Below are 13768 nucleotides of genomic sequence, written 5' to 3'. Positions count from 1 at the left end.
TCACGGTTTCTTACACTGACCTCCACTGTCTGGAAGGCCTTTATTTTGAAGAGTCCACAATGCTTTTGATGGACTTAAAAATATAAAAATATAAACTGTCTAAAAAAATATAATAAAGCAATTTAAAAATACAGGACAAAACCATGCTTTAGGAAGTGATTATTGATTAAATACACAAAAATAATATGAAATTATTGATCATTATGATCAGCTGAGAGTTGACACGTATTTATCTTTATATACAAATATAGAAAATATATAAATGTATATTTCCTGATACGACATCTGAATCCTGAACAAAACTTTAAATTAAAATATTGTCACTAAAAATAAAATAAAATAGAGAGAGAGAGTGAGACTGATCACAGACCAGCCGCCAGCATCAGTACGTTTCACTGTAAAGACACAAAATATTTAAGAATAATTATTCATAAATTGTCGGCTGCCGTCTGGACGCTCTGACGTCCGTTTCTGACAAAAAAATAAAAACTAAACTAAGACGAAAACGACGGAGCCGTTAATGTGAAGTCCTCAGCTGCTGCAGTCTGTGTTTGAGCTCTCTGCTCCTCCTCCTCAGCGCCTCCTTCATGGCCAGCAGCCTCCTCTCCTCCTCTCTGATCTCACAGATGAACTCCGTCGCCTTTTTCAGGATCGACACTTTGGCCGCTCGGTCGTTGTCGGCCACCGCCGGGACTTGGTCCCTCAGAGCCGTGAAGCTCATCTTCAGCTCGGTCCTGCGCTGCCTCTCCAGCACGTTGTGAGTCCTGCGTTTGTCGTTGTTGTCCTCGCCGTCTGACCCGGGGCTGCAGCACCGCCGGCCGCCGCTGTGCCGCGGCGCCGGACAGCTGCCCTCAGGCTTCATGCGTTTCCCAGCAGGCTGCTGGGCGGCGTAGTTGTGCTGGTGGATGTTGATGTGAGAGCGTTTCAGGACCAACGGGGGAGCGTCTGCTCTGCTGCTGCCGCCTGACCGCCGCGACAGCTTTCGCCTGTCCACCGTCACCACGTCAATCTCCTCCTCCTCCTCCTCCTCCTCCTCTTCTGGGGAAAGATACAGATTCTGGTGTAAGCTCTGGAGGTCTCTGCACCGCAGAAACAAAACTTTACTGTTGGTACGTTTGTTTTATGCAACTTATTGAATCTTTAAAGTCCGTGAAAAATGAATTCACAGATTTGTTTCGAAACAGATTTTAAATGCTGGAAACTGAAAACGTGTTACAAAGATCTTCACTATATAAAATATTACTCAGACTGTTTTTTCAACATTTTCCTGTTTAAAGAGTTTTCGGGAGGGCTATACTCAGCATAACCCCGCCCCCGACAATACAGCACTACAAAGACCAGAAGCATCACTAGCATAGTCCCGTGATTGGGGGCGTGTCCGCTGGAGGAGCGGAGGCCCCGCCCCCCGCGTCTCAGTTCAGAGAGTACTGAGTATTTTTTCAGGATTTTGAGACCCTTTTTTTTACAATCTTGGTGATTTTTTTTGGTCATTCAAATTTGGTCAGGTGTTTCACATCATCTTTCGGTGATGTATCACTTTAAACGGACTTTACCATGTTTATGTTTGCACTTTTTACCCACTTTGCACTGAAGCTGCTGTGCTGGATAAATAAAGTTTTATCTAATATCTGCTCGCAGTAATATCATTAAACTACTAATAACAATAATTGCAGCACTTTTGGGGTTTTTGAAGTTGCATCATTTACTGTCAGACATGTGTAGATGTAAAGCAGCTGTGTAAAACTTATAATGACATTTCTGTTTTACATCTCAGGTCTCATTTTTGCAGTTTTGTCCAAAATTCAGTGTGAAAACATCCCCGATTTATTTACCTTAAATCTACAAGAATTTAACTTTTCTTAACAGCCACGAGCAGTGCAACAAAAAAAGGCCCAAAACTGGAAGGAATTACTAAAATATTACAAAAAATACCTGAAAGTCAGGGGAAAAGGCCCTGAACAAAGTGCTAAAAAATACACAGATTTCCTTTTTTCTGTGTGCTCCTCACCTGATTCACTGTCACTGCTGCTGAGAGGCGGCGAGTCCAGCCTCAGTTCTGATGTCACCTCCTTCGCCGCTCCGTCCTCGCTCTTCACGGCGGTGCAGGGAAACACCACGGAGGGGTCGATGCAGTCGGCGGCTGCAGCGTGGAGGTCCTGCAGGTAGACGCCCGCCTGCTGGTCGGCCGCTCTGTCTGCGGTGGCGTTCGTGTTGCTGGTTGCGGAAGAGTCCCGGCGGGCCCGGAGCGAGGCCAGCCTCTCGGACACAACCTTCTCCAGCTTGGTGGCGGCGGCGAAGCTGCTGCTCCACATGCAGTCCTGGATGATGAAGGACTGGAGGAAGGCGGCGGAGGGGTTGCAGTCCTCGTCCAGCAGCTCAGACACCGCCTCCAGGTGTTCGGCGGCAGAGAGAGGGACGTCGGACAGGGAAGGCGTCCGGCTGGGGGACAGGGGGGGCGTGGGCAGCAGCTCAAACTTCTTCCAGATGTCCTCGCCGGGGCCTGGGAGGAGCTGGCTGCGACGAGGCAGGTAGAAGTCCTCCTCCTCGCCATCCAGGAAGAAGCAGGGCTGGACTGTGTCGTAGTCGTAATCGTAGGTTACGCTGGACATGGTCAACACCGGCGGCATGATGGCGGCCTGAAGAGACAAAACACGAGGTTACATGAAATGTCCTCAACACCTCGAGACGTCCTAAACTCTTAGAAACATCCTGAAATCAGAGAAACGTCCTGAGATCCTTGAAACATCCTAAAAACTGACAAAAGTCTTAAGATCCTAAAGACGTCCTCAAATCCAACTAGCATGCTAAAATGACAGAAATGTCCTAAAATCCTGGGTCTGCTGTGATTGGCCCCTGGCCTCTGGCCCCTGTCATTTTGCAAAAGTGGCCCCCAGGCAAAGAAAGCTTAGCATCCCTGACATAAAACAACCATGTCCAAAATAAGTTACTTTTTTGGTTTTTAGCTTTTGTCGTTTTAATTTCACCATTATTGTATAAAAATAGTGATTAAAAAGTTGATAAAAATACCAAAAAAAGTGGAATATTTTAGATTCGACCATTTAAGGATATGGAATGGACACTCTCCATAAAAAAATAGTAATTTTATTCATAAAGCAGTGACTAAAAAAAGGGAAATTAAAATGTCTCACGTAATCTGACCTGTGAAAACTTCTGTGGTTTCAATGATGATTTTCACTGATTTCACTGATTTCACTGATTTCACTCAAGAATGAGGTTGTCTGATTGTCTTATCACTTTAAATTGTGACTCAAACGTCTTGTGTTTGTCGTCAGCAGGTGACTCTTAAAGTCGGTATGCATACGAGCCTCCAAAAAACGTTCACAAAGGGGTTACGTTGCCTTCAGAAAAAGAGATCATGTGTACTGGATGTTATTAACCCTTTGAAACCTGGAACAACACTTTTTCTTGTGCTGCCTTCACACACCTTTCACAAGTAATCTAAGATTTCCAAAATAATTTCCAAAAATATTGGGGAAAAAAGAAAAATGCTGAGGAAAAAAATATTAGAATTATCATAGTTACAAATTTAAAACTATGTTACAAAATGATTATACTTTTTCAGGGCATTTCTGTGTTGTTCATTTGTAACTTTGGGATTTTCTTGTTCTTTTTATTTTTCTTGCTAATTTTTTTTGATGATTTCTTCTTTTGCTGCTCACTGCATAAGCCAATGTTTTTGAAAGAAATGCCAAATTTCTCAGGTTAAAAAGGTTAAGTGAGGTTCTTGAAATGTCATGTGATTATGTTCAGGTGGGATTTGCTGTCAGTGTTCACCAGTCCCACATTCACACAAAACTCCGTTCAAAAAACTGTCGATTTAATTTTCTTTTCGCTGTGATTCGGGTTTAAAATTCACGATATGACTCAAAGAAAAAGATTTTTGATCAACAGATGACAATCTAGAATTCGGCTTGTAAAAATGTCTCAATTTAAAATTGAACTCCTCAAAACTTTGTTTTTTGGTCACTAGATTTCTCTCCATGGTCCACATGGATGGAAACTTTAATAACAAACGAGTTCTTTCAGAGTTGTGTTCATTTTAATATCTGGTTCAGGTGTTACCGGGAGGCAGATTATAACCGTACAGGTGAGGGGCGGTGCTAAACTACCTGTCTTCAGTTATCACAGCCACCACATTAACTGCGAAATCTCTGTAAAACTTACTGAAGAGTCACGGCTACCTGAATAATGTAACCATTATTATATTACAGTACAGTACAAAACCTCATTACGGTAACGGTAAATTTAGAAATTCTTTCAATTACAAATAAAAGAAGACTCTGATATAAATATTTACCATCAATGTAGGACGATATTGACTTCGGCATGTAAATATACACCAAACAGCACACGCCATTGAAATCATCGGAGAGTTACAACACTGCTAAAACCCGCTGACAGGTGAGGTGCTGCAGGTACATCATCAACCTGTCTGCTGTCAAAACACGCAACTCTATTTAAATACTATGAAATCATAATTTTAGGGGACAAAGATCAAATGAGAGTATGTGACAAAGGTAAAACTAACTGAGAGGATAAATTCGGCGTATTTTTGTTGGACTAATTTGGTGTTAAATTCTCCAAAAACACCTGTCCACAGCAGAGACCGTTAGCTCACCGTTATGAGTAAACTTGGCGGATCAGACGTGAAAAACGAGTAAAATCCAAATGTTCCACTGAGTGAAGGTCAGTTCTTCAGTCCGCCTTTTATCCAAATATGAAAATTTAATCCTCCTTCAATCGATAACAGCGATCTGTAAAAAGACAGTGTTTGGTGTCCCGTTGGTGTCTCGTGCTGACTCCTCAGAGTGAATCACCGCAAACTGCTGCGCTCGAGACATTTAATACTTCGGCTCCTGCAGGGTTTTTTTCTTCATCCGCACACGTGACAATTTTCCCGCCAAACGGGTGCTACGCCCTGACGTATAACGGCTCGTGAGCGTCTTCTTGTCAGCAGGAAAAACACATAAACACTCGTTTTGTTAGCAAGAGTCGGTTTTATGGATATTTTGCGCGTAAACGCAGCAATCAGATGTAATAGAACTATTTTACTCCGCGGATGCGCAGAGAGGCGGTGGTCTGCCGGGCTGACAGTAAATGATGCAGAGGGAAGAAGTTCCGGGAAGTCTGCTCACAGTCACTGATGAAGTCATAAAAATAATTAAATAAAAGAAAAATAAGACAGAAAGAAAACCACAACAGAAAAAAATAACCCCCCCCAAAAAACAAACAATGAACACACCAAAATATGTAAATAAAATAAACAAAAACGCAAAGAAAATATTAAAGGAAAACCAAAATTAGATCCATAAAAACATAATAACACATGAAAATAAAAAAAGAAATATTCATGTAAGAAAAAAGCATAAAAACATTACAAATAAAACAAAATATTAAATAAAGTGATACAAATATAAAAAGAAAAATATTAAAGAAAAAAAATAAATACACAAATACCATTTAATATAAAGTGATACAGAATTAAGAGATAAAAATATATTTACAAAAATAAAGAAAAAATACTAAAATGATGAAAACCACGTGACTGCAATAAACAAAAAAGTAGAGGAAATATTAATGGAGACATAAAAGGAAAGAAAAATGTTAACAGGAAAACAAAATAAAATACATTAAAAAATTAATTAATATCAAATAAAGCAATAAGAATATGAAAAGCAAAATATTAAGGGAACAAATAAATTACATAAAATATGTCACAAATTAGAAAAATAAAACAAAAAAGCAAAAGCTAAATAAAATACATAAAAGCACGAAAAAGAACATTAAACAATAAAACAGTGACAAAGTGACAAAAGTAATAAATAAATACACAAAATACTACAGACACACAGTAACATAAAATAAAAAGACAATAACATAAAAAAAATTAAGAAAAAAGACACATTACATTTATTTGATTTATCTATTCTCTGAATTAATAAATAAAATACGAAATAATCTAAAAATATTTTTAAAAAATGAATGCATGAGTTTAGAAATATTATAGTTTTTCAGTACATTATCCTGATTATACTTTTACTGAAGTTTTCATGAAGGACTTGCACATATTTTGCTCTTGTTGGAGAGTATTTCCACAGTGTAGTATCAGTGTTTTTATGCTTTTAAAGGATCTGAATACTCTGTAGGGTTAGGGTGAGGTAAATCCCTCACACTGCTGCCCTCCAGTGTTTACAGCAGTGACTCACACACAAGATCTCCAATATTACCTCTGCAACACTAAACAATAAAAAAATGTATAATAATCCATATTTATCATTTTGGGTCTTCATTTAGACCCAAAATCATCCTTTTTCACACTTTCTTGCCGTCACGTTTCTGTTATTGTGTAAATCACAATTATGAAGGCATTTTTTCCACGACACTTGTTCAGCAGTCTGTATTCACATTTTACTTGTTTATTTCCATCAGAATATAAATGTTGATTTGCAGGATTTACGTGCAAAACACTTGATGAGGTCAGTCAGAATCTGACGTCTCCTATGATTTTGTGAAAGGGTTGTTTACATCGGGAATGGCTTAAAATGCAGAAAACAGGCTGGTTTGTTCAGTTAGGATCAGGTGATGAACACACAATAAAATGCAGATTAATTTAATAAACTAAAAATGTGACTTTGAAACTTTCTGCTCCTCCTGTCGTCACTTTGACACTGCTGCCCTCCTGTGGCTGCAAAGACTCACTGCTTCAGTCTGCAGGTCCTGTTCTCACTTTACTTTCATTTTTTCTTTATTCTTGTTGTTTCTGCTGAAATGTTGAAGGAAGTTTTCAAATCCCTTTCTGAAGTAGAAATACTTCTATCACACTGTACAAATACTCTGTGACAAGTAAAGGTTCTGCATCAAATTTTTTACTTCAAAAAACATATTTACATATAATCGGTGAAATTAAATCAAATGTAATTATAGTATTAACCCTTTGAAACCTCAGCAAATGGGCTTGATTTCTTTCAAAAGCATGAGAAGAAGGCAATGAGCAACAAAAAAAGACATGATCCAAATATTAGCACAAAAAAGTACAAGAAAATTACTATGGGAATTAGTAATAAATAAACAGAACAGAAATACTTTATTAATCCTGTGTGTTTTGTTGCAGCAGCATTTAAGAGAGCAGCGACTGAATGAAACATTTGTTAAAGGGCAAAATAATGCAAATATATATATACACAAAGGAAGGCACTTAACATAGATATGTACAGTATGTACAGAATAAAGAAGAACTTTATTATTGTATTTGTAATAATAATATACTGAAAATTATTTTACACTATTATTCTCATTTTTACATTTGTAAGTAATTTCCATGTTTTAATAAATTAATTTTTACTTTCACAAATTTTTATTTTTATTTGTCTGAGGGATGTGGGGATGAGTATTTTTGTGCTAATTTTCAGGGAGTTTTCTTTTACTTTTTACAAACTTCTTGCAATTTTTGGGGTCATATCTTCTTACTGCTTGACACCAGATAAATTAGCTTGATTTCTTCCAAAAATACTAGAAGAAGCAATTAAGCAACAACCAACAAGACATGGCTTCAAAATTAGCAAGAAATTAGTAAAATGTTACGAGAAAATTACCCCATAATAATAATAATAATAACAATAAAATAATAATAACAAACAAGAAATACGAAATCACTTGAAACATGTCTAAAAAAATACAGTTTTTATTTTTGCTAAAATAATTTAATTCTATAATTATATGAAATATTTATATGGTTTTTTAAATAGTTTTCCCTTTCTTGCATCAAATCTAATTATCTCCTCACAGCTTATTCAAGTCAGTTTTTTTGTCACTTTTTACTAATTCTTTTGAATTTGTGCGACTTTTCTCGCCATGTTGCTCATTGCATTTTTCCATGTTTTGAAAAAAAATCAAAGCGATTTTCTCAGGTCCCGGGGGTTTGATGCTTGTCAGTGGTGACAACAAAACTTATTTTGATCCAGTATGTAAGGTGTGAAGTTGCTCGATGCCTTTTCTCGTGTTTTTTTTTTTTTTGTTTTTTTTTTAAAGAAATGGAGCCAGTTTGCCCAGGTTTCAAAGGGTTAACCCAAACATTATTACTGATATATTACAATTACCAACATTATTTTACGGAAAGGTTTGTGAAACTGGAACATTGAAATGTTTTCACATGAAAAATGACGTCAACCATCAAATTAGCTTCACTTTGTTTTCTTGAAGATAACATAGAAAAAGCTCCACCTCCTGCTCTGGATCAGCAGCAGCCGCCTTGTGTGTGCGCCGCTGCAGGGGCTGATGGGAGGTGTGAGGAGCCGTCTGGTCTGATGTCGCAGCTCGTCCTTGTTTGGTCTCAGCTGCATCAGAGCGTCACTTCTCCCCAGCTTCACCAGAGGAAACAGCGCTGCACACAATGCTTCTCCTCCCAGCTGCTGCTCTGTGCTGTCTGTGTTCAGGTGAGTGTTTCCAGCCAATCAGGAGCCCACAAACTCCACCTGTAACAAACACTGTCACGCTCACCTTCAGCTACCTGTCTGCTTCTCTGCAGCGCTGGTTGCCGTGGCAGCGGCTCAGCTGGTTCAGGAGGATTTAACATTGACCAGGAGAGTTGGTGAAAGCGTCTCCTTCAGCTGTCAGCACACTGACCGGTGTGATTACTCTGATGTACTCTGGTACCAGAAGAGAGACATCGAAACATTCACACTGATTCTTGATATTGACACAGATGATGGTAGAATAGGTAAAGGTTACAATCATCCTCAGGAAGCTGATTTCTCAGCTGTGAATAAACAGAAGGGCTGTGAGCTGAAGATCCAGACAGTTAAACTCAGTCATTCAGCCACCTACTACTGCTCCTGTTGGAAGGATGATCCCCACAGTGAGAAAAGCTGCGTGCAGCCTGTACAAAAACCAACAGCTGAGCAGATGTCAAACAGTGTTTGTGACAAGAAGAGAGCAGTAAACCACAGCCCAGCTTCACATATTTCACCTCCATCTCAGCCAGAGTCACAGACTCACTGAACTGAGGGACTGATTTTATTTACAGCTGTCAGGATTTATTCAACATTATACTGATTCATATTTGATCAGATATTCCAGCAGGTTTATTGTTGTTCCACACAGAGAGACAAACTAACAACACAGAGGAACAACGAAGAAACAAAATTAAAAAGATACCAACAAAAGAAATAATAATATCTTTATCTTTATCTTTAGTCGAGTTGACTACTGTAACAGTATCTTCTCTGGTCTGCCTAAAAAGTCAATCAGACAATTGCAGCTGATCCAGAACGCTGCTGCTCGAGTCCTGACTAAGACCAAGAGAGCGGACCACATCACTCCAGTTCTGAGGTCTCTACACTGGCTCCCTGTCTCTCAGAGAATAGACTTTAAAACTCTCTTGCTAGCATATAAAGCACTGAATGGTTTAGGCCCAAAATACATCAAAGACCTTCTCGTCCAGTATGAACCATCAAGACCACTCAGGTCATCTGGTGCAGGTCTGCTCTGTGCTCCAAAAGTCAGACCTAAACATGGAGAATCAGCTTCAGTTTCTATGCTCCGTATATCTGGAACAAACTACCAGAAAATATCAGGTCTGCTGAGAGTCTGACTTCTTTTAAGTCAAGGTTAAAGACTCACCTGTTCACTGCTGCCTTTGACTAAAAGGCTTTTTACTTTTTAAATTTTATATTTTACTTCGAAACTGCACTGCAACTATTTTTGGGTTTTATCTGTTGTTTTCCTACTTGCTGTTTTTAATCACCTTTTACATGCTTCTTTTATAATGTTTTAAATGTGTTTCCTTTCCCCCTGTTGTTGTATTTCAATGTTCTGTGTGAAGCACCTTGAATTGCCTTGTTGCTGAAATGTGCTATACAAATAAACTTGCCTTGCCTAATAATAATCAATTATTTATTGTTATTTTAATCACATGAAATTGATAATAGGCCACAAATAAATGGTATTAAACCACAAAGAAGTCTTTAATAAAAGCAGATATTAAAACCAAAATGGTGAAAATGATCAAAACAAAAACAAGCTTCAGTATTTTGATAAAGATTAAAATCCTCTGCTTTGACCTGCTGCACGAATAAAGTCCATCCCTCCTCACAGTGGTTATTATTATTATTATTATTATTATTACTGTGATTATTATTGTTATTGCTGTGATTATTATTGGTCTTGTCGGGCGTCTCATGTGAAACCAGGAGACCTGAGGAGTCAGAGGTACCAGCAGCTCATGTTAGCTTCTCAGGAAGGGGTTAAAAACGCTCTGAAGTTAGACTGAATTTTGGTCCATGTCCATTTTCACAGGGGTCCCTTTGACCTTTGACCTCAGATATGTGAATGAAAACATGTTCTGTGGGGACTAACGAGTGTCCTCTTTACAAACGTGTCCACTTTCTGACCGTCTCAAACAGTTTGGGTCAAAATCCTTCAGCGCAGATGTTTTATTTTTGAATATTTCTAAATACTTTGCTCCATAAACAGTGTTGGAAATGAAGCCATTAAGCAATGACCAACAAGACATGGCTTCAAAATTAGCGAGAAATTAGTAAAATGTTACGAGAAAATTACCCCATAATAATAAAAATAACAATGAAATAATAATAATAACAAACAAGAAATAAGAAATGACTTGAAACATTTCTAAAAAAATAGTTTTTATATTTGCTAAAATAATTTACTTTAATTCTATAATTATATGAAATATTTATATAGTTTTTAAAAAAATATTTTTCCCTTTTTTTGCATCAAATCTAATTATCTCCTCACAGCTAATTCTTTAAGTCAGTTTTTTTGTCACTTTTTACTAATTCTTTTGAATTTGTGCGACTTTTCTCGCCATGTTGCTCATTGCATTTTTCCATGTTTTGAAAAAAAATCAAAGCGATTTTCTCAGGTCCCGGGGGTTTGATGCTTGTCAGTGGTGACAACAAAACTTATTTTGATCCAGTATGTAAGGTGTGAAGTTGCTCGATGCCTTTTCCTGTGTTTTTTTTTTTTTTTTTTAAAGAAATGGAGCCAGTTTGCCCAGGTTTCAAAGGGTTAACCCAAACATTATTACTGATATATTACAATTACCGACATTATTTTACGGAAAGGTTTGTGAAACTGGAACATTGAAATGTTTTTACATGAAAAATGACGTCAACCATCAAATTAGCTTCACTTTGTTTTCTTGAAGATAACATAGAAAAAGCTCCACCTCCTGCTCTGGATCAGCAGCAGCCGCCTCGTGTGTGCGCCGCTGCAGGGGCTGATGGGAGGTGTGAGGAGCCGTCTGGTCTGATGTCGCAGCTCGTCCTTGTTTGGTCTCAGCTGCATCAGAGCGTCACTTCTCCCCAGCTTCACCAGAGGAAACAGCGCTGCACACAATGCTTCTCCTCCCAGCTGCTGCTCTGTGCTGTCTGTGTTCAGGTGAGTGTTTCCAGCCAATCAGGAGCCCACAAACTCCACCTGTAACAAACACTGTCACGCTCACCTTCAGCTACCTGTCTGCTTCTCTGCAGCGCTGGTTGCCGTGGCAGCGGCTCAGCTGGTTCAGGAGGATTTAACATTGACCGGGAGAGTTGGTGAAAGCGTCTCCTTCAGCTGTCAGCACACTGACCGGTGTGATGTCTCTGCTGTATTCTGGTACCAGAAGAGAGACAACGAAACATTCACACTGATTCTTGATATTGACACAGATGATGGTAGAATAGGTAAAGGTTACAATCATCCTCAGGAAGCTGATTTCTCAGCTGTGAATAAACTGAAGGGCTGTGAGCTGAAGATCCAGACAGTTAAACTCAGCCATTCAGCCACCTACTACTGCTCCTGTTGGAAGAGATCCCCACAGTGAGAAAAGCTGCGTGCAGCCTGTACAAAAACCAACAGCTGAGCAGATGTCAAACAGTGTTTGTGACAAGAAGAGAGCAGTAAACCACAGCCCAGCTTCACATATTTCACCTCCATCTCAGCCAGAGTCACAGACTCACTGAACTGAGAGACTGATTTTATTTACAGCTGTCAGGATTTATTCAACATTATACTGATTCATATTTGATCAGATATTCCAGCAGGTTTATTGTTGTTCCACACAGAGAGACAAACTAACAACACAGAGGAACAACGAAGAAACAAAATTAAAAAGATACCAACAAAAGAAATAATAATAATAATAATCAATTATTTATTGTTAGTTTAATCACATTAAATTGATAATAGGCCACAAATAAATGGTATTAAACCACAAAGAAGTCTTTAATAAAAGCAGATATTAAAACCAAAATGGTGAAAATGATCAAAACAAAAACAAGCTTCAGTATTTTGATAAAGATTAAAATCCTCTGCTTTGACCTGCTGCACGAATAAAGTCCATCCCTCCTCACAGTGGTTATTATTATTATTATTATCATTATTATTGCTGTGATTATTATTGTTATTGCTGTGATTATTATTATTATTGTTATTACTGTGATTATTATTATTATTATTATTATTATTGATATTACTGTGATTATTATTGGTCTTGTCGGGCGTCTCATGTGAAACCAGGAGACCTGAGGAGTCAGAGGTACCAGCAGCTCATGTTAGCTTCTCAGGAAGGGGTTAAAAACGCTCTGAAGTTAGACTGAATTTTGGTCCATGTCCATTTTCACAGGGGTCCCTTTGACCTTTGACCTCAGATATGTGAATGAAAACATGTTCTGTGGGGACTAACGAGTGTCCTCTTTACAAACGTGTCCACTTTCTGACCGTCTCAAACAGTTTGGGTCAAAATCCTTCAGCGCAGATGTTTTATTTTGAATATTTCTAAATACTTTGCTCCATAAACAGTGTTGGAAATGGACTGAAGTCTAAATGTTGAGTCTCTTGTGGATTCAGTGAGTCCAGTTTTACTCACATGTGATGATGCTGGTCTCTATAGCAACCGTTTGATTGCAGCGAGACCGTTTCTCTGAAACAAACCTCACAGCCTCATGAAACTTGACAAACACAAACTAGAGACCTCTGTCCTCCTTTGACCTGTGTCTGAAACTGTTTGAACTGAGTCCAACACCTTCTCGTCCAACTTATCACAGACTGCAGCTTTGCAGTGGACTTCTGCGACACATTAGAGGGTTGTCTGGTTTTTTGGAAGTTTTTCCTCAGTGGATGTGAGGGTCTAAGGACAGAGGGATGTTGTACGCTGTAAAATTGATTTGTGAAAATGGGTTTCGAAATAAAATTGACTTGACACGTTACGCTCTTGGTTTCTTCTGCGTCTGCTGTTTCCGCTCCAGGACGCTGCTACAGTGACGTCAGCAATCACACCTGCCAGCACCGACGGTACAGGCGTCCTCGCGCTCCTTATATCACGTCGTTACCGGCAGCGTTTCAACCTGACGCCGCTCTGTGGCGTTTCACGCTCACAGGACAGGCGCACGGCCGCATCCTCAGGTGATGCTGCCAGTCCACGTATCATGCTGCCGCGGCAGGGGCTGTCCCACCGTCCGGCGGCGAATAATAACAGCGTTACCAGTTCTGTCCGGCCTCGCTCTCGGCTGATGCTGTCTGTGAAGTAATTGGTCAGTTGTCACATAAGTTAGTGGAGTAAAAAGTACAATATTTCCCTCTGAGATGTATTGTAGTAGAAGTACAAAGTAGCAGAAAATAGTAATACACAGGTAAAGAACAAGTACCTCAAAGTCGCACTGAAGTGGGTGACAATACTAGTAAATGTACTTAGTTCCTTTACACCACTGTTGGCATAAACACATTTATATATATTTATTTATATATA

General features: G+C 38.9%; 1 protein-coding gene across 1 annotated transcript; it reads right to left on the bottom strand.

Moving 5' to 3' along the window:
- Positions 1-5135, bottom strand: LOC121965585 (transcriptional regulator Myc-1-like). Its single transcript, XM_042515723.2, has 3 exons — positions 4640-5135; positions 2009-2636; positions 1-1038 (listed from the first exon to the last, which is right to left on the bottom strand). The coding sequence occupies exons 2-3, from the start codon at positions 2625-2627 to the stop codon at positions 518-520; spliced, it is 1140 nt and encodes a 379-aa protein (XP_042371657.2). The 5' UTR covers positions 2628-2636; positions 4640-5135; the 3' UTR covers positions 1-517.
- Positions 5136-13768: the final 8633 nt, after the last annotated feature.

Source organism: Plectropomus leopardus, chromosome 12 (genome assembly GCF_026936395.1).
Source record: "Plectropomus leopardus strain MGB_pleo_1.0 chromosome 12, ASM2693639v1, whole genome shotgun sequence".
Classification (NCBI taxonomy): Eukaryota; Metazoa; Chordata; class Actinopteri; order Perciformes; family Serranidae; genus Plectropomus; species Plectropomus leopardus.
The sequence above is the reverse complement of the archived record's forward strand: the minus strand, read 5'-3'. Positions and strand labels throughout refer to the sequence as shown.

Bases quoted from the DNA above. Each gene is read 5' to 3' on its own strand.
- LOC121965585 (XM_042515723.2), bottom strand. From the start codon at position 2,627: ATGCCGCCGGTGTTGACCATGTCCAGCGTAACCTACGATTACGACTAC. The intron at 1,039-2,008 runs GTGAGGAGCACA...ATCTTTCCCCAG, and splicing joins CAGCAGTGACAGTGAATCAG to AAGAGGAGGAGGAGGAGGAG.